Here is a 15452-nt window from a genome sequence, read left to right as displayed (position 1 = left end):
CCGCACCGTGGGAAAGTCCGTCCTTCGGCGTTGTATATTTTTTCTGGCAAGCATCTCGAAGTGCTTTTTGAAAACCTACATCGTGTCGCCTGCTTGTTCGCGCGAAATGGAGCAACAAGGAGGCTCAACCCCAGTGATCATGCGGGCGCCTGAAGGATCAGTCCATAGCCTGGGCGCTCGTAACGAATCTCATGAGAGCCCATTGATCCCAGAAGATCAACCAGCTTCAATCACGCAAGGGTCTAGTCATGTCCGTCTCAGTCACCCTACATCGACTGCTGCTCCGTCGTTCAAGCTGCCTCCTAACCCTTCGATCCCTCAAGATGTCTCGCTGATCATGGAGATGGTTGCGTCCAACCAGGTCGTCGGATCCTTGCCTCCTTTGGCTATGTCAGCAGCTGCGAAGCGGAAACTCGTCGAGGAGTCCATAGCAAAGGCCAAATTGAAGGGCAAGGCGAAAGACACGGCTCCCTTGCCTGTCGACTCAGATGAGAGCTCCAGCGAAGAGGAGTCTAGCTCTGAGGAAGAATCAGAAGCTGGGGACCACGGGGAAGTTGCACAGAGTGGCACCATTGAGCGGTCCCACGAGGAGATGAAGAAGGAGCTCGACGAGTTGATCGGAGAAGGGCCTCAGGCGCTTGCAGAAACCAGTGGCGACGAGGATGAGGAGTTATCTTCGAGTGAAGCTGAGGATATGGACGAAGGTTTCGACATGTCGACTTCACCAGGAGCGAGCCGTCGACGTCATAGAATGGTACTCGATTTAATGGACGAAGAGGAACCGACCCCTTCTGGACCCATCACGTCAGTCCACGAAGAGGCTTTACCGCCCGTTGCTCAGCCTCTCATTTCGCATCTGCCTGACGGTGAGAGAGTCCGCCTGGCAGGCGAGGTCATCAGCTGGATGAAGGAGAAGAAAGTCGAGCTCTGGCTCTCCAAGGAGCAAGCGAGATTGGAAGCTGAGAAGGCTCTGCAGGCGGACGAGCTCATGGTGGAGGAGGATCTCGCCTCTGGCGCAGATGCCGATGCTGACACCCGAGTCGCAGAGACGAATCAAGCAGATCAAGCAGAGCCAACTGGGGAGAACCGTCAACCGTCCGGCGAAAGAGAGTCTGAACAGACTAGAAGCCAGGAGTCTGTGAAGGAGCTGCCGATAAGCACTGCAGCACCTGGGGAGAGCTCCAAGGTGCCACGGTTCCTATCCGCCGGAACAATCGTCGTCAAGGCTATGCAATCGGAGCCTGGCTCAGCTGAAGACGGATGGTTGGAAGAAGGAAGTGTGGTATGTTGGGAAGACGGACGGGTAGTAGGCACAGTAAGCGATTGCAAAGGGTGACGAAACAGCAGCTGATCCTTGCAGATTGCAGAGACTTTCGGACCTCTTACCACTCCGTTTTACTCTATCCGCCTTCCTCCTCCGCCCTATCCCTATCCTTCGATCGATTCTTTGTCTAGCGGTACTCGGCTATTCTACCCTGTCAATCCGACCTACCGCGCCTTTGTGAATATGCACGCAGTCCGAGATCCTCGTTTCAAAGGCTCAGACGCATCCAACATATATGATGAGGAAGTAGGCGAGGATGAGCAAGAATGGTCAGACGATGAAGCGGAGGCCGAGGCTAAGAGGAGACGGAAACTCGCTCGAGGGAGTCGAGCACCGTCTCAGGGCGCCAGGAGAGACTCCAGTTCCTCCAGCACCTATGCGATCGGCTCAGGTCATTCTAGTCTGCCACAACGACCTCATTTCGATTATCAACCTGATGATGCGTCGGAGACGGCGAGTCTGTACGGGGATGGAGATACGGGTTCCATCTACGGATCTGAAGACGGCTCCATGATGAGCGCTGGCCGACCACTTCCAGGGCCTTACGACGATATCTTACCGTCTGATATACCTCAAGGTCGATCAAGGGGTCGGGGAAGGGATAGGAGGGGCGGAGGTGCCGGGGGTAAATCCCGTGGAGGTGATCGTGGAGGAAGAGGCGGACGTGGCAGAGGAGGGCGAGGGCGAGGGCGAGGAAACGGATATCAATCGCAAGGCAGTGACAATCGAGGAGCAGGGCGTCCCGTTCAACCTCAAGACTATCCACGACCGATCCATCAAGAGCATTGGCACCCGCCGACTGCGAATGGGTATCCTCAACCTATCTCGAACGGATTCAATGCAGCTTACGTCCCTGAAGAAAGCTATCGACCTCAACCTCACAACTATACCTCGCCTCAAATGCCCATGCCCATGGCGTATTTACCGTCAGGCCAACAATACGGCCTCTCTAACGGCTCAACGTTTCAAATGGCGTATCAAGGCTGGCAGGGTGGGGGATCTTCCAACGCTGCTCCGGTGAATGGACAATCTGGCGGTGTGCCCGCAATTAACCCACGATTCAATGGACAGTACGATCCCTCGACCCAGTATGCCAATTCGTGGCAGAATCACTTTCCTGGGGAATAGACAATGGACCCGATTCCGCATCGAGCACCCTTAGACCCCCATCTTGACATGCATGTAGCGTACATATCGGAATAATGTCCCCAAAGTACTGTCCAAAATCCAAATACATGTGTACATGATCCAGTGATCATTCGTCGCTCGTGACGTTTTTCAATCTAATCCTTTCCGACTGAGAACAGAGCTGATCTCCCGATGATACGTCAACCACGCTGGGAAATCAGTCTCTTCTAACGTTGTGCCCTTTTCCTTCATCTCTAAGAGGAAATTGGCAAATACGATCAATGTGCCGTCTAGAAGTGCTGGATCAACATCTGTAATGAAAGAGTAAGCAACTCACATCTGTACAAGTAATTTGTCGCTTGTTTCATCAACGCTGAATATTTAGCGGATCCAATTTCAGCAGCATCAACTTTGAGCTTGAAACTGCATGGATAGTTGAGCTCGTGGTGAACTGTCTTGACAGAAGGGCATTTTGTCACGCACTCGTAGACCGCTCGCCTCAGATTTTGGACACCTTCCATGAGATTGATCACCTTGTCCGTGATTCTTTTAGCCTCTGCACGAAGTCAGACGGAGAGCCGATATTTCTTCAATTGCAAAGGGGGACTCACGCTTTCCATGGCTTAATACAGTAACCAGCTGGAGTATCGTTTTATATTCTCCTGGAAAGCAGCTTCCGTGAACTGGATCCCGACAAGGCTTGATGCGTTTATTTGCTCACCATTCAAGTATTGGGTGGATTCTGAAGCCAAGCCATCTTCGCCATGACTCGCGAATTCTTCGAGATCGGTGACACTTTCCAGCGTCATATCCTCCATGGTGATCGTAGCGATCAGAGAAGCCGTCACCATACCGGTTGTCGTCCTTCCCCGACCCATCTGGCAGTTGAAACTGGAGCAGACGATTAGCGAATGCGCGCCGCGCCCAAGCTTCCACGCGAGACTGACACAAAGTCACAGCCCGTCTCGAGACCCCTGGCCACTCGTCCAACGATAAATTGCAAAGACGCCGGCAAAGGGGCCTGCTCGTCGGTCTGAAGCGAGATCAGTTGAGACTTAACAGGCAGCTGGACTCACTATCGCCACACGAGCATAATCGACTTTGTACCCCTCTTGGATGACCTTCTCATACAGCTCTCTGGGAGTCGTGACCTCTTCCGGTTCAACATTCTCCCAGATGGGAATGACCTCGTAGTCGCCTGGCTTGACCTCCTGTTCGTCATGAAGAAGCATGCGACCTTGAGACTTTTTGAGTTCTCTCAGGACATCTTCCCTTAGGGTTGTTTCCATTCTTTCAACAACGGATGCAGTCACTCCAGTCGTCCTGCGTGGCCGAGTCAGCAACCACTGCGCAGAGAATATCCCGAGCCTACTCACTCGACATTGGTCAGGGGCCGATCCACCAGACGCAAGACAAATGGCTTTCCCTTGACGTACTTTCATCCTCGTCAGCAATGCTAGCCACGATCAGATATCAATCAACGCTCACGAGCACCGGCTCCTCACGAAGGGAGGTCCAAGTGACCCTTCGAGAGCCATTGGGACCTGCACCCATCTTTTCGAGTGCCTTACGAAGTCTGGAGGAGCATGAGCAAGGGGAGGATTAATGCTCCCGTACGCACCCTGTATCATTTGGCATACTATACAAGAGTCAGCTCGCGTTGAGGACAATTTTCAGCAAGCTCACCCAGTCCCATAGACGTGACGATCAAGCAAGCCATTCGCCTCGCCTCCCTCGTCGAAAGCGTCGAGCTGAGGAATGATAGGTAGTTTGCGATAGTTGGCAGCGCCGTCAACTCGCCTGTCCCGCAGTTAGCAAGGGCGCAGTGGAAGTCGAAATGAATACTCACTCCGGCAGAGACTGCTTCTGCAGGCCGGAGAAGAAATCTGATTTGAGGATCTGAGGCTCGTCAGGGCTGATACTCCGGAAAACTCACCGTTTGAGCGGATAGGATAACCCCCGACCGATTGGCAACCACTTTCGACACTTCGTCGGGTAGCTGAGAGATGGTCAGACAGGTAAAGACGAGAGCACAAAGACCCACCGCCATTCCGGCCGCAGGCTCCATTCGATCAATAGGTGTAAGCGCTTCGATCCCGCCTTCCTCGAGTTCATTCTCGAGAGTCTTGAACACTGCTGAGAGTCAGTAGACAAGCGACCACAGTACGGGAAGACTGACCAGGTCGATGTCGTACAAAGGACTCGAAAGAATAAGGATGATCCTCATCAGGCGAGGTGTCATCAAGATAAGCCTGGAAGACGATGAGGTGGTAATATCGCCGAAGACTGTTGAGCCCTACAGCCAGCTCAATACAAACCTCCTCTGATCGACCTCTCACCTCGTTCGACTAGATGATGCTTCTCATCTGGCGTCTTGCATTGCAATGCCTTCATGCGCAGATCCTCAATCTCATCGCGTAGATTGAATTGAGCGGAAGTAGCATCAATGGCTTCGTCCACAATCTGTGGAAGTAAGCGAACGGTTCAAAGAGTCAACATGCTTGACTCACCCTCTTGACCCTCAGGCCGTTTCGGATGATTCTCAGACAACTGTTAATTATTTGCCAGCTGGATCGCGGCGTCGAATGTATAGGTGTTCGATCCCGCGTCCTCGACATGCTCTTCAAAGGACTGGCATCCGTTCCCCTATTTCTTCTTGGTGTAGAGTTCTCATCACTCTCCTCACCGGGAAAAAGAATCTCGTATTGAATGGTTCTATGATCTCCCTTCCGCGTACGACTGCCGCGACTCAACCATCGCTCGATGAGGAGAACGATGATGGCTGCGTTGGATGATCGGCCTCGACCCAATTGATCGTTCAGCACAAAGGCAGTACTGCTCAGATCTGTGCGAACACAGAGCTCCAGCAATTCCGTCACATCGTGGAACTAGTCACATTGGCAGCTCAGCGTTGGTTCATGTGACGCTCTGAGCATCCGACTTACATCTGGCGAGGATTCAGATGTGATGGGAACTCTGACAAATTCCAATTGCACGTCCTTGGTGTGAGCCGCCACATCATCCATGACCTCTCTGACGGAGGCTACGTCCAGCTTATCGACGCTCTCCCAGACCGGCACCACTTCGCCGTCGGCGGTCTCTGTATGAAGCAAGATCCGACCTTGGAATTCGTCTAATTCTGAGCAGACATCCGATTTCAGACGGTCTTCGAGCATCTCCAGACGGGATGCCGAAACGCCAGAGTAGTCTCGCATGTTTCTGAGAGCAAAACTGGTCTTTCGGAGACAATACGGAGAGCCTTCGAATTTCGCATCAGCCCGCTGATACAGCCCTGACTTTACAGTGAGATCTCACCATTGATCATCACCAAAGGCTCCTCCCTCAGGCAAACCCATACGACTCGGTCAACTTTATCGCACCGCTCGTGAACCGCCTTGAGGATGGTTTGAATGGCTTCCTGGGTGGGCTGACCTGTCGCAAAGATAGGGGCCCCGCGAACTTGTCTGAAGCCAACGGCGCCTCGAACGCCTTCGGCGGACGAAGCGGATTCGGTGAGCCACAAATCGGATTTCTGATCATCAGTGCGAGTCAAGACGATACGATGCCCACAAGTAGCGTCCTGATGTGGTCAGCTTAGACCCTACCGCTCATGGCTGACTCACGAAGACCGAAGCATGATCCCCGTCCTGTTCGTAACGACATGCTCTGCCCACTCATCGCCCAGTATTTTGCCACCTTGGACGCTCAGACCCCCCTTTCTGGACTTTTGTCCGGACAATGAAGAATGTTCAGCGACATCGGCGGACCGAGAGATCAAGCTGAGATCGTTTGCAGGTGCAAATGACATTAGACGGTGACCACCTCGCCTGCGTAAGATCTTGATCTGACTGCAGCACAATCAGCCTGAAATCGAAGACATGCGTCTTGTAGCTCACTTCCAAATCTCCGGACGTCCCTTTTCAGAAGCGTCAGTACCTAAACCTTAGTCTGATCGTGATCCACTAACCATTAGCCACTGTGAAAAGCTTTTCCCAGTATCACCAGCATCCTCTTCTTCGACATAAGCAGAAAAGACGATCAAATCGAAATACTGCTCAAGCTGAAGCAGAGTCAATCAAACGGCCTGGACCTCAGCGAACTCACCGATCGAAGTGCCTTTTCCAAGATTGCTTGACGATTTCTGTCTTCCATGGTGGACACACTGTACTTGATCCGATGCTCTATCACGCTTTCTCTAAGGTTCACCACAGCATCGCCTGGAAGACATAAGCGCAATCTTCCTCCGCAAGGGGAAATTTCTTACAGGAATCGATGATCTGATCCACGAGCTGTTTCATTTGCCTCCCATGGTCTAAACTTGAGAGGAGGGACAAGACGATCTGGTAGTTGCCCATGTGGGCTCTCCTAAGTTGCTCTAAAAGCTGAGGATGAGCCGATAGGAGGTCTATGGCTGTCGAAGGGTGGACAGAAGGTAGGTCTGAGACGGAAAGTGTCAGTCGCTTTCTGAATCCTCGTTACATTTGTAACGTACTCCGCTCCAGAACTCGAGTCAAACGAAGAAGAGCCTTGTTCAGGATTTGCTGGTGAGTGGCCTGTTCAAGCTGCTGAGCTGCTTGAGGCACCGCGACCGGCTTTGACCTACGTCAGCATGAACGCTGACAAGGTTCTTTCCGCCTGCTGCACCCACTGTGGAGACACCAGATCCACCTGTCGCACTTGGAAACGGGTCGTCGAGTCCCCGTAAGATCATTTGCCTTCGACGAACCAGCAGGGCAGCAATCATTGCGAACGTGGCTATGACAAGCGTGAACGCCTTTCCGATGTGATCAATCGCTACACTGACTTCTTACCACTCCCATGCCGCAATTGAATACCAGAGACGTAGTGAGAGGGTCGACCTTTTGCAGCACATTAACATAGGCATCTAGATAATTGTCCTGAGGTCGGATCAGCATGGATGGGAGCGGGTACGGGAGAAGTCGCTCACTTCGATCGGCGTATCCGGAGCTATCGGGATCCGCCAGTATTCGACCCTCCAGCCTGCTTCCTTGTACTGATTCCAGACTTCTTTCGGTGTCTTGATGGTGCGGTCCTCGACGCTGACCCAAGTGGGAATAAGAGCTCCCCCGCTCACTTCATCGTGCGTGAGGATCATCCCGCCATATCGCCGAGCTTCATCGAGAATGTCAAGTTTGAGTCGACGTTCAATGTCTTCAATGTTAGCTGCGCGTTCGGAGAATGCCAAAGTTTTGAATGGTGATGCGGCGTCTCGGAGGACGTAGGGCCGGCCGTTGCTGCGAGAGTCAGACCGTGGACTACCCATTTCGCTCACCAATATACTGGAAAGAGTCATCGTGCGTCAGCTATGCGCCCCTCTAGGACGCCAGGTGAGACATACTGAGCGTCTCCTCCCTTGTACTGAACCACACTGCCTGACCCTCCGCATCGTCGTACTTCTCGTCCAACAGAATACTCGTCGAACTCGGGGTCGATTTCACTTTGGACAGGGCAGCACCATCAAGGCTAGGGTTAACAATAGGCTTGTCAGCTTGGACGCCTGAGCCTCGTCTAGATATGGTTGTAGGCGGAGGGAGTAGATGCACGGGCTGACAGCCGAGAATAGTGAGGATAGATTGTAGTCCAACAGTCGTGGGTTGAGCGACCTGCAGGGGCGAATTTTAGCACCAAAGCTGGCAACGTTGATATCTGGCTTACGCCAAAAACGTTGAGACCTTCTTCTAGCGGGGCACGAAAGTTAGGGGCGCCCTGTATGGTGAGGTCAAGATCCATGGCTCGTCCGGTTGGGTAGTGATCTGTTTATTAGGTCAGTGTCCGGGCATCAAGGTACGATGGCGCATACCGGTCTTGAGTATGTATCTGCAGGATATCAGTCCATTGCCTTTGAGAAACGTTCAAGCCTTACCCTCGCCCGAGCACACTCCCTGTCCTCCGCTTGACGACACCTTCAGTCTCTTTCCGCAACCTATCTTGTATACCTAAAATCTCCCTGCTGACCTTTTGCCCACCTCCAAGTCCATACAGCCCAGTGTGCGTCGACGCTCGAGGCGGTATAGTCCCAGGGAGACTGACGACTGAGCCTCGAGGCGACAAGACACCAGGTCGAGTTGGTCCTAGACGCGGCGATGGCCCTGATCCAGATGCTTGAGGCATATTGGTCGGCGGGTTGGAGACCGTTCGAGATAGGGCGGATCCGGCTCCGAGTGGAGATGGACGAGATGGTAGATGGGTCATGAATGTTTGCGGAGGTGATCTACTGAGGTTAGTAGAGCTCGCAGGCGGGGGAGAAGTAGACATGGGGATGAACTGGCCGGAGAGCCCTTGACCTTCAGACGGTGATGAATGCCCAGACGACATTCTGCGAGAATCCCTTGGTGGCGGTGAAGTTGACTGTGCGGGACTGATAGAGCCCATCATGGTGAATTATTGGTAGTGTGAAAGTGAAAAGGCTTGATCGAGCACAGAGAGTCACGTCAAGCAAGTCGCCAAGAGGGTCGCCAGCAGAATAGTACCGATTTGTAGTTACTGGACGAGGGTTTCCCAAGCACTTTGAATCGGCGCCTTCCACGACAAGTGAGTCTTCCGTGAAAGGGTACTGAACTTCTATCAGAAGGCCCAATCTTGACCAAGCTTTGTTCTGAAACTCGTCGCTGGCCGGCTCCTCCTAGATCAGAGTCTTGCCTTCTTATCTACGGCTCCCTTCCCGAGGTCGAGCCGTTCGTCAGAGGTGCTTGACGACCGGTATGGGATACGGGTCTGCGGCGATACCGTGTCAAGTGAGTACCGATCAATCTTGAAGGTATTATCGCTTCGCCCTGGCCTACCCCCGATGCTGCTGCTGACCCAACGCGTATCGCTCCTCCAGACAGTTTGATCTCTATGAATGACGAGCCGTACAGGACGACACAATCCCGGTCGATCGCTTTCCGCGCGCGGTTCCTAGGCGGTCATCGCCGCCTGAACAATTTCATGGCAATGCACGTTTCAGATTTGGGACTGAGGCAAGAGGCGATCAATACGTAAAGAGTGTACGATGAGCCACTGGCTCGATGCATCGCAAAGGGACAGGACCACCAGGATCCTGGAGACGAATCAGACGGACCAAGAGGGACCGCCTGGAGATGTACCAGACCGGAGCATCTCTATGAAGCTACAAATTCGTGACTTTGTCGCCTGATCAGGTATCAACCTGGTCAGACGGCAGGCAGCATGGAGAGGAGGGGCAAAAGGTGAGACGTGGGTCCACCCAGACTATGGGAGCATTAGAATATCGCTAGAATATCGTTATTGCAGAAGAGAAACCATGAAAGAGCGGATCTTGTGGTGATGTATATGAAAAGGCCCAAAGGAGAATCACATCCGGCGGCAGTTTTGGAGGGCTGATCAGGAGATCGAAACCATGTTGGCAATGAGGCTTTGAGCGTTCTGAACAGGTCAGTCCTCGCTCGGCATTCGGCTTCGGCTGATACAACCCACTTGGACACCTTCCCATTCCCAGAACATGACTCCGCCATTCCACCCTTGATTCACGGCTTGGGAGACACATGTGGCTAAATCGTCGGGTGACATGTATCTGTCAAGCATCAGCTACGTTCTCTTATGAAAAATCAAGAGGGAGAACTCACCCATTGTCTGCGGCATTCGGGCTATTCGGCTTGCCAATGACGATTTTGTCCAGTGGCACCCCCGCGTAAGAATTGATCTGCATGACACTGGTATCTGGCCAATCGCTGCCAGAGTCAAAGATAAGAGACTGGCAGTCTGTGTAGATGTCGCCTTGGTTATAGAATTGTAAATTCAGGAAATCTGCAGGCATCAACGCAGCTCTTAGAGCTTAGAGGCCAGTCTGAGGGGCCGCGACTTACCGATCGTGTCTCCCACAGTCTGCCAGATGTTGACATAGGCTCCGGCGGCGTAAACGTTGGCCGAAGTGAACCAAGGAGCAACTGGCGCATGAGAGATCAGGTATCCATCTCCCAGTTGCTGTCTCAATGTCTGTTGGAAGGTGATGATCCAGCTTTCGGCTTGGTCATTGTTCATCGCCGACATGTCCTCATAATCAATGTCTACCCCATCCAAACCGTACTGCTGGACCCAATTGGCCAGATCTGTGGCACACTGAGTGGGATCCACACCCCAGGAGGTAGGCGCATCAGTGGATCCAAAGGCAGACACCATGAGGGCGATGCCAGCTGCGTGATACTCATCGAGCACTTGTTGTCGGTACGAATCGCTAAATTGCTCCCAGGCTTGTGCGTCATCAACGGCGCCTTGATCAGACATCCAGAAAGCGAGAATGAATCGGTTATAGTTGCCAATGTCACTCGCAGAGGGCATTTGATCGAGCCAGTCTGATGAAAGTCAGCTCTGATCTAGCTCGGCGCGAACTTGACTCACCATCCGCGTATATGACGTAGTGGGGTGCTGCGAACTTGCCGTTGGATCCTCCACCGCCAGATGTGCCATTACCGTATCCAGTGGGAGAAGGTGATGCGGTCGAGGTCGATTTGTGTCCATGGCCACGAAGGGTTGTCGTGGAAGCAGATGCGGAGTCTGTCGTAGAGGCGCCCCAGGAGTCATCGGAAGCAGACGCTGAGGCCGACTCAGACTCAGAAGCAGATGCTGACCAGTTGCTGTCATCTTGAGATTTCGATTTGTGGTGATGACCGTGATGCGAGGTGGCCGAGGGCGCGTCGCCTTCGGATTCTGAGGCAGACGCACTTGCTCCAGCCCAAAGGTTGCCGCCAATGTGTGAAGCAGATGGAGCGACGGTGATGGTAGCGGAGGCCGCGGAGCTCGCGCTTGTGGAAACCGGCGTGTCGTCGTCGCTGGGTCCGAGTCAGTCCGTGCGCATGTGATGGAGATGCCAAGAGCTCCGTCGCCAAGACCACGCAGTGGAAGATAAGATAAGGGTAATGACTCACTCATCACAATCTCCCTCATCGTCATCGTCATCGTCATCATCGTCGCCATCGTTGTTGGTGTTGGTGTTGCTGTTGGTGTTGCTGTTGGTGTTGGTGTTCGACGAGCTGCCTGATTGAGCATGGGTTGCGCTTGGTGAGGGTGTTCCTGAAGGGCTGCCGGAGACCGTCGAGGTGTTCGTGGAGATCGTGCTATTGGAAAGATCCCATGACCAGACACATCCAACGAGATGAGGCGCAGCGCTGTGGTCGAGTCAGCGTATGCACGATGTGGATCGTCGGAGTGCAGGAGGAAAGGGTCGGCCATTCGGCCTGCCAGCAACACGAATGGCATGCGAAAGCAAGATCTAGACTCACGAACAGACCAGGTTATCACCAGCGCATTCCGCGATAGTCACCCAGGTGGTGTGGTTGCAACCTGAGAGGCATCGATTCAGACAAGACCTGTGAGAGTATGACGGTCGACGCATGCACTTACGGAGGAGATTTTTGCCCTGACACATCCATTCTCCGTTCGTGGCACAAGTTGCGATCGTGTCGTTCGTGTCAGTGGTTCCGACCATTGTCTTTCCGATAGGGTCGTGAGCGGCGTGTTCTGAGCCAGCAGAACCGCTCGAATTGTCATCATTATCGTTGGTTTCATCATCATCATCATCATCATCATCATCATCATCGCAATCGTCTTCGTCATTTAGATTCGCGTTGGTGGTCGAGTTTACGGCTCGGATAATTCTTCGGCGGATCGGTTCATCACGTTCCGTTTGAGAGGCGAGCCTGGCCAATCGAGCAGGGGAATCTCTCGGTTGTCCAGCGGGTTGAGCGAATGCTTTGGCTGCTCGTTGATGATGCCGTCGATGGAATGCTGTTCCGTGACTTGGACCGGCCAATGTCAGGGAAGCGGAAAGCGCGAGCGTGAATGCGAGATAGCCAGCGTGCATGGTGAGGGGGGTGGATTGACCTAAACGAAGGGCGGCGTGATGTCGTGAATCGTTGCTGTTGGTGTCGTCGATGACGATTGACACGACGTCGAGTCGATGCCAATCGAAGTCGAAATGGATGATAAAAAAGATCGTGAGCTTTAGAGTCACGTTGTCCGCTGGGTAGAGATGGTCGTTCAACGCGAGACCAAAGGGGTTGTTAGGTGTGGGTCCGTTGTCGCCAGCGACTCGTGAAGGAATATGTTGTAGGGCTTGTGAGATGTTGTTCGTATGAATCAGAGGATGGAGAACTTGAAGAGGAGGGGATGGGATGGGAATGGGGGATTGTGGATTGGATGAGACGGGTAATGTGCGAATGAGAAGGGGGAAGGAGAAAAACCTTTCGGTCAAACCGAAAAAAGGTTTGGGTCACGATTCGGTCACGTCGAGGAAGAATGAATGAATGACTCATGGGGGCGCTAATACTATCGGATTGGAATGGGAAGAAACTGGGACTGCATGACGTTCACTTTGAGACCTGTGTTGAGCACAATTGCATGCTCTTCCTGGCCGAATTAACCTCGCCGTTCGAGACCTGACACGCAGTATCCCATCCGTCGTGGCACTTTCATGTTCAGCTCTTTTAATTAGCGTGGTTCCTCTCTCGGGTATCGCTGTTCCGCCAGAATGAGAACATTCTTGTGCGGAATGGCAGACAGAGTACAGATTCTTTCGGTTGCACGAGTCTCCGCAGTCCATGTTGGAGCTGCTGACCTTTGAACTAGCGTAATGGTGGTACCTTTTTCTGGGTGGTGATCACGCTCCACATGGAATGAAGAAATGAATGGGCTTGGATATTTCTACCGCACCAATATCCGTCTATTGGGAGCTCATCGTCCACTACTGCCACCACGGACACATAGTCCACGGCATGCTACATGGAGGATCGAGCTGCCCCATTCTCAGCATCGTTCCAGATGAATTCCTTATGATAGATGGAATCTCACGCGTATTTCGCTGGGTAATGAATTTAAAATAATTCCGAGACGCGTCTTGGCTGGGGACCCCATATCGGGCCTGGGCTCTCGTGCCTTTGTGCGCATCCGAAGGGCTATATAGCTCCACGTGTAGATGCAGCAAGGAGCGTGGCAGCTAGCTGTTGTGCATCATTGAGCCGTATCGTGAGGTGATCTAGTATAGGTAGGAGTCTCCACTGCAGACAGTCACTGATGCAAGTTCGCCAACAAACGCCTCCCCTGCACCATTCTGGCAGGTTGTGGCGAGAAACGTAACCAAACCCGAAATCAAGCCCGTGCATAGCCCCTCCCACTCCTGTGCCACTTGATCTGCCCACGCAAGCCTCACAGTCTTATGAGGCCCCTAGCTCCCCCATTTGAGCGGGGGCAACTCATAGCAGATCCGATCCCGTACCAAGTGGAGGTTTGACTATCGGCCTCGGCCTAATCCGAACGAACCTATTGCCATTGGCGATTTTCGGCGATTGGGCCGCCACAAGGGGCGCCTCGCGCCAGAGGGACGAGAGTGGCCCGCATACTTCTACAGTGGGGTATACAAAGCCTTTAGGTATATATACCTCCACACTCGTCCTCAACTCGCTGGGTCAGGCTGATTTCTTGCTCAAGCGGACTCTTGCTCTCTATACATCCACCGTAGAAGCTACCAACGATCAGAAGACACCAATATGGCGAAGAAGTACAAGTTCCTCACGGGCAAGTCCAACCAAGATCCCTCGTGTCGATGACTCACGCTTATCGCTTTTCTTCCGGCAGACGAGCAAGTTGAGTCTTTCATGCGAGATGGGTACATCAAGCTGGAAGGTGCATTCTCCAAGGAGAAAGCAGAAGCATGGAAACAAGATGCTTGGATCAGATTGGATATGGACCCAAATGATATGAGTACCTGGAACAGGGAATGGATCAACATGCCTGGTGAGTGTTGGGGCGATACTCGAGAGGCCCATACGGACAGGTCGTGCCGCATTTTGGTCTGGCTGACCTACGTGTGGCTTTGCAGTCATTCGCTCGGAGAAGATTGAAGACTTTTCTCCCGTCGCCTGGGGAGCTATGCTCGAATTAATTGGCGGTATTGAGCGTCTTCGGATGGATCGTGATAGCTGGGGGTGAGGGCTACCGTCTTTAATGGTATTGGGCTTTATCTGATGTCCTCTTTGGCCTTTAGTGACAACTTCATCGTCAACCTCGGCACTCCCGAAACCCATAACGCTGAACCTCCTCATCCAAGAGACCTGGACGCATGGCACTGTGACGGAGACGTGAGTGTGATATGTCTATCATATGGACAGTGCTTATGTTTGTTTGTATCGTAGTCATACAAGCACGTGAGATCCACAGAATAGCCCTGCGTTGCTCGACGTCCTGACCATATCTCTAGTTCCTCGATAGCCCCGAAGTAGCTCTCCTCATGATCCCCTTGTTCTCTAAAGTCGAATCCAAAGGTGGATGCACCTTCATTTCGCCCGACGCAACGACCAAGATCATTGAATTCTTGCGAGACCACCCTGAAGGTGTCGGTGGAGGTGACGGAGCGCCTTGGAAGCCCACTCCAGGGGAGATGGTCAAGGCCAGCCATCAATTCATCGAATGCACTGGCGAACCAGGCGATGTGAGTTTGATCCTATCCTTTCCATCGCGGTGGCATGTCGCTTAAGATCCCCCCCTCCTCAGGTCTTCCTGTGCCATCCTTTGATGATGCACACCAAGTCTCAGAACAACACTCGTGTCCCTCGATTCATGATCAATCCTTGGGCGGCACTCAATGAACCTCATAAATTCAAGAGGGACAATACCGACGACTACTCGTTGGTAGAGCTCAAGACGCTCAAAGAATTGGGGCGAACGCCTGAAGAAGGATATGATTTCCGTGCTACGACAGAGAGAAAGGCTGCGCCGTCGAAGCGACATGGGATTCAAGCAGAATGGAAGCGGCAAGAGCTGGAGAGGTTGGCGCGCGCAGGAATTGTCCCAAGGGTTATTTCTACCTTGGTCTCATAGGCTCCGCCTTGACTCAAGTGCAGGGTGTTCCAGGGCGAGAAAGGAAGTGAGGTCGTTCTTGCGAATCAAGATCATGCATCACTGGACTGCACGGGCGCTCACTTGGGTACGCTGTGTATCGAAAGATTTGCGCGCGAGTTGCACCACGCGT

General features: G+C 52.9%; 4 protein-coding genes across 4 annotated transcripts; 2 read left to right on the top strand and 2 right to left on the bottom strand.

Annotated features, from left to right (window-relative positions):
* Positions 1 to 80: 80 nt before the first annotated feature.
* BD324DRAFT_623928 (Gar1/Naf1 RNA binding region-domain-containing protein) lies at positions 81 to 2529 on the top strand. The gene is made up of 2 exons (XM_022015645.1): positions 81 to 1315; positions 1361 to 2529. The coding sequence occupies exons 1-2, from the start codon at positions 107 to 109 to the stop codon at positions 2450 to 2452; spliced, it is 2301 nt and encodes a 766-aa protein (XP_021871937.1). The 5' UTR covers positions 81 to 106; the 3' UTR covers positions 2453 to 2529.
* On the bottom strand, positions 2528 to 8911 carry BD324DRAFT_409887 (inositol hexakisphosphate-domain-containing protein). Its single transcript, XM_022012707.1, has 34 exons — positions 8743 to 8911; positions 8337 to 8684; positions 8274 to 8290; positions 8129 to 8226; positions 7812 to 8076; positions 7746 to 7752; positions 7401 to 7707; positions 7257 to 7350; positions 7101 to 7207; positions 6945 to 7044; positions 6717 to 6890; positions 6557 to 6669; positions 6420 to 6512; positions 6349 to 6368; positions 6076 to 6300; positions 6023 to 6032; positions 5768 to 5984; positions 5398 to 5711; positions 4963 to 5340; positions 4792 to 4915; positions 4632 to 4748; positions 4497 to 4585; positions 4389 to 4451; positions 4302 to 4351; positions 4139 to 4252; positions 4074 to 4091; positions 3941 to 4028; positions 3829 to 3887; positions 3529 to 3775; positions 3400 to 3485; positions 3174 to 3343; positions 3064 to 3114; positions 2790 to 3008; positions 2528 to 2742 (listed from the first exon to the last, which is right to left on the bottom strand). The coding sequence occupies exons 2-34, from the start codon at positions 8663 to 8665 to the stop codon at positions 2603 to 2605; spliced, it is 4503 nt and encodes a 1500-aa protein (XP_021871936.1). The 5' UTR covers positions 8666 to 8684; positions 8743 to 8911; the 3' UTR covers positions 2528 to 2602.
* Positions 8912 to 9814: 903 nt separating this feature from the next.
* BD324DRAFT_650489 (glycoside hydrolase superfamily) lies at positions 9815 to 12290 on the bottom strand (the record flags this gene model as incomplete). Its single annotated transcript, XM_022018153.1, has 8 exons — positions 9815 to 9856; positions 9908 to 10004; positions 10057 to 10237; positions 10297 to 10782; positions 10829 to 11259; positions 11356 to 11595; positions 11710 to 11770; positions 11831 to 12290. 8 exons carry the CDS (start codon positions 12288 to 12290, stop codon positions 9815 to 9817), a joined length of 1998 nt encoding a protein of 665 aa, XP_021871935.1.
* A 1545-nt stretch (positions 12291 to 13835) lies between these two features.
* BD324DRAFT_623919 (hypothetical protein) lies at positions 13836 to 15395 on the top strand. The gene is made up of 7 exons (XM_022015644.1): positions 13836 to 13999; positions 14060 to 14218; positions 14304 to 14409; positions 14469 to 14562; positions 14617 to 14628; positions 14682 to 14912; positions 14975 to 15395. Exons 1-7 carry the CDS (start codon positions 13972 to 13974, stop codon positions 15299 to 15301), a joined length of 957 nt encoding a protein of 318 aa, XP_021871934.1. The 5' UTR covers positions 13836 to 13971; the 3' UTR covers positions 15302 to 15395.
* The last annotated feature ends 57 nt before the right edge of the window (positions 15396 to 15452 follow it).

Source organism: Kockovaella imperatae, assembly GCF_002102565.1.
Source record: "Kockovaella imperatae strain NRRL Y-17943 chromosome Unknown BD324scaffold_5, whole genome shotgun sequence".
Taxonomy (NCBI): domain Eukaryota; kingdom Fungi; phylum Basidiomycota; class Tremellomycetes; order Tremellales; family Cuniculitremaceae; genus Kockovaella; species Kockovaella imperatae.
This window is presented reverse-complemented; position numbering and strand designations above follow the sequence as displayed.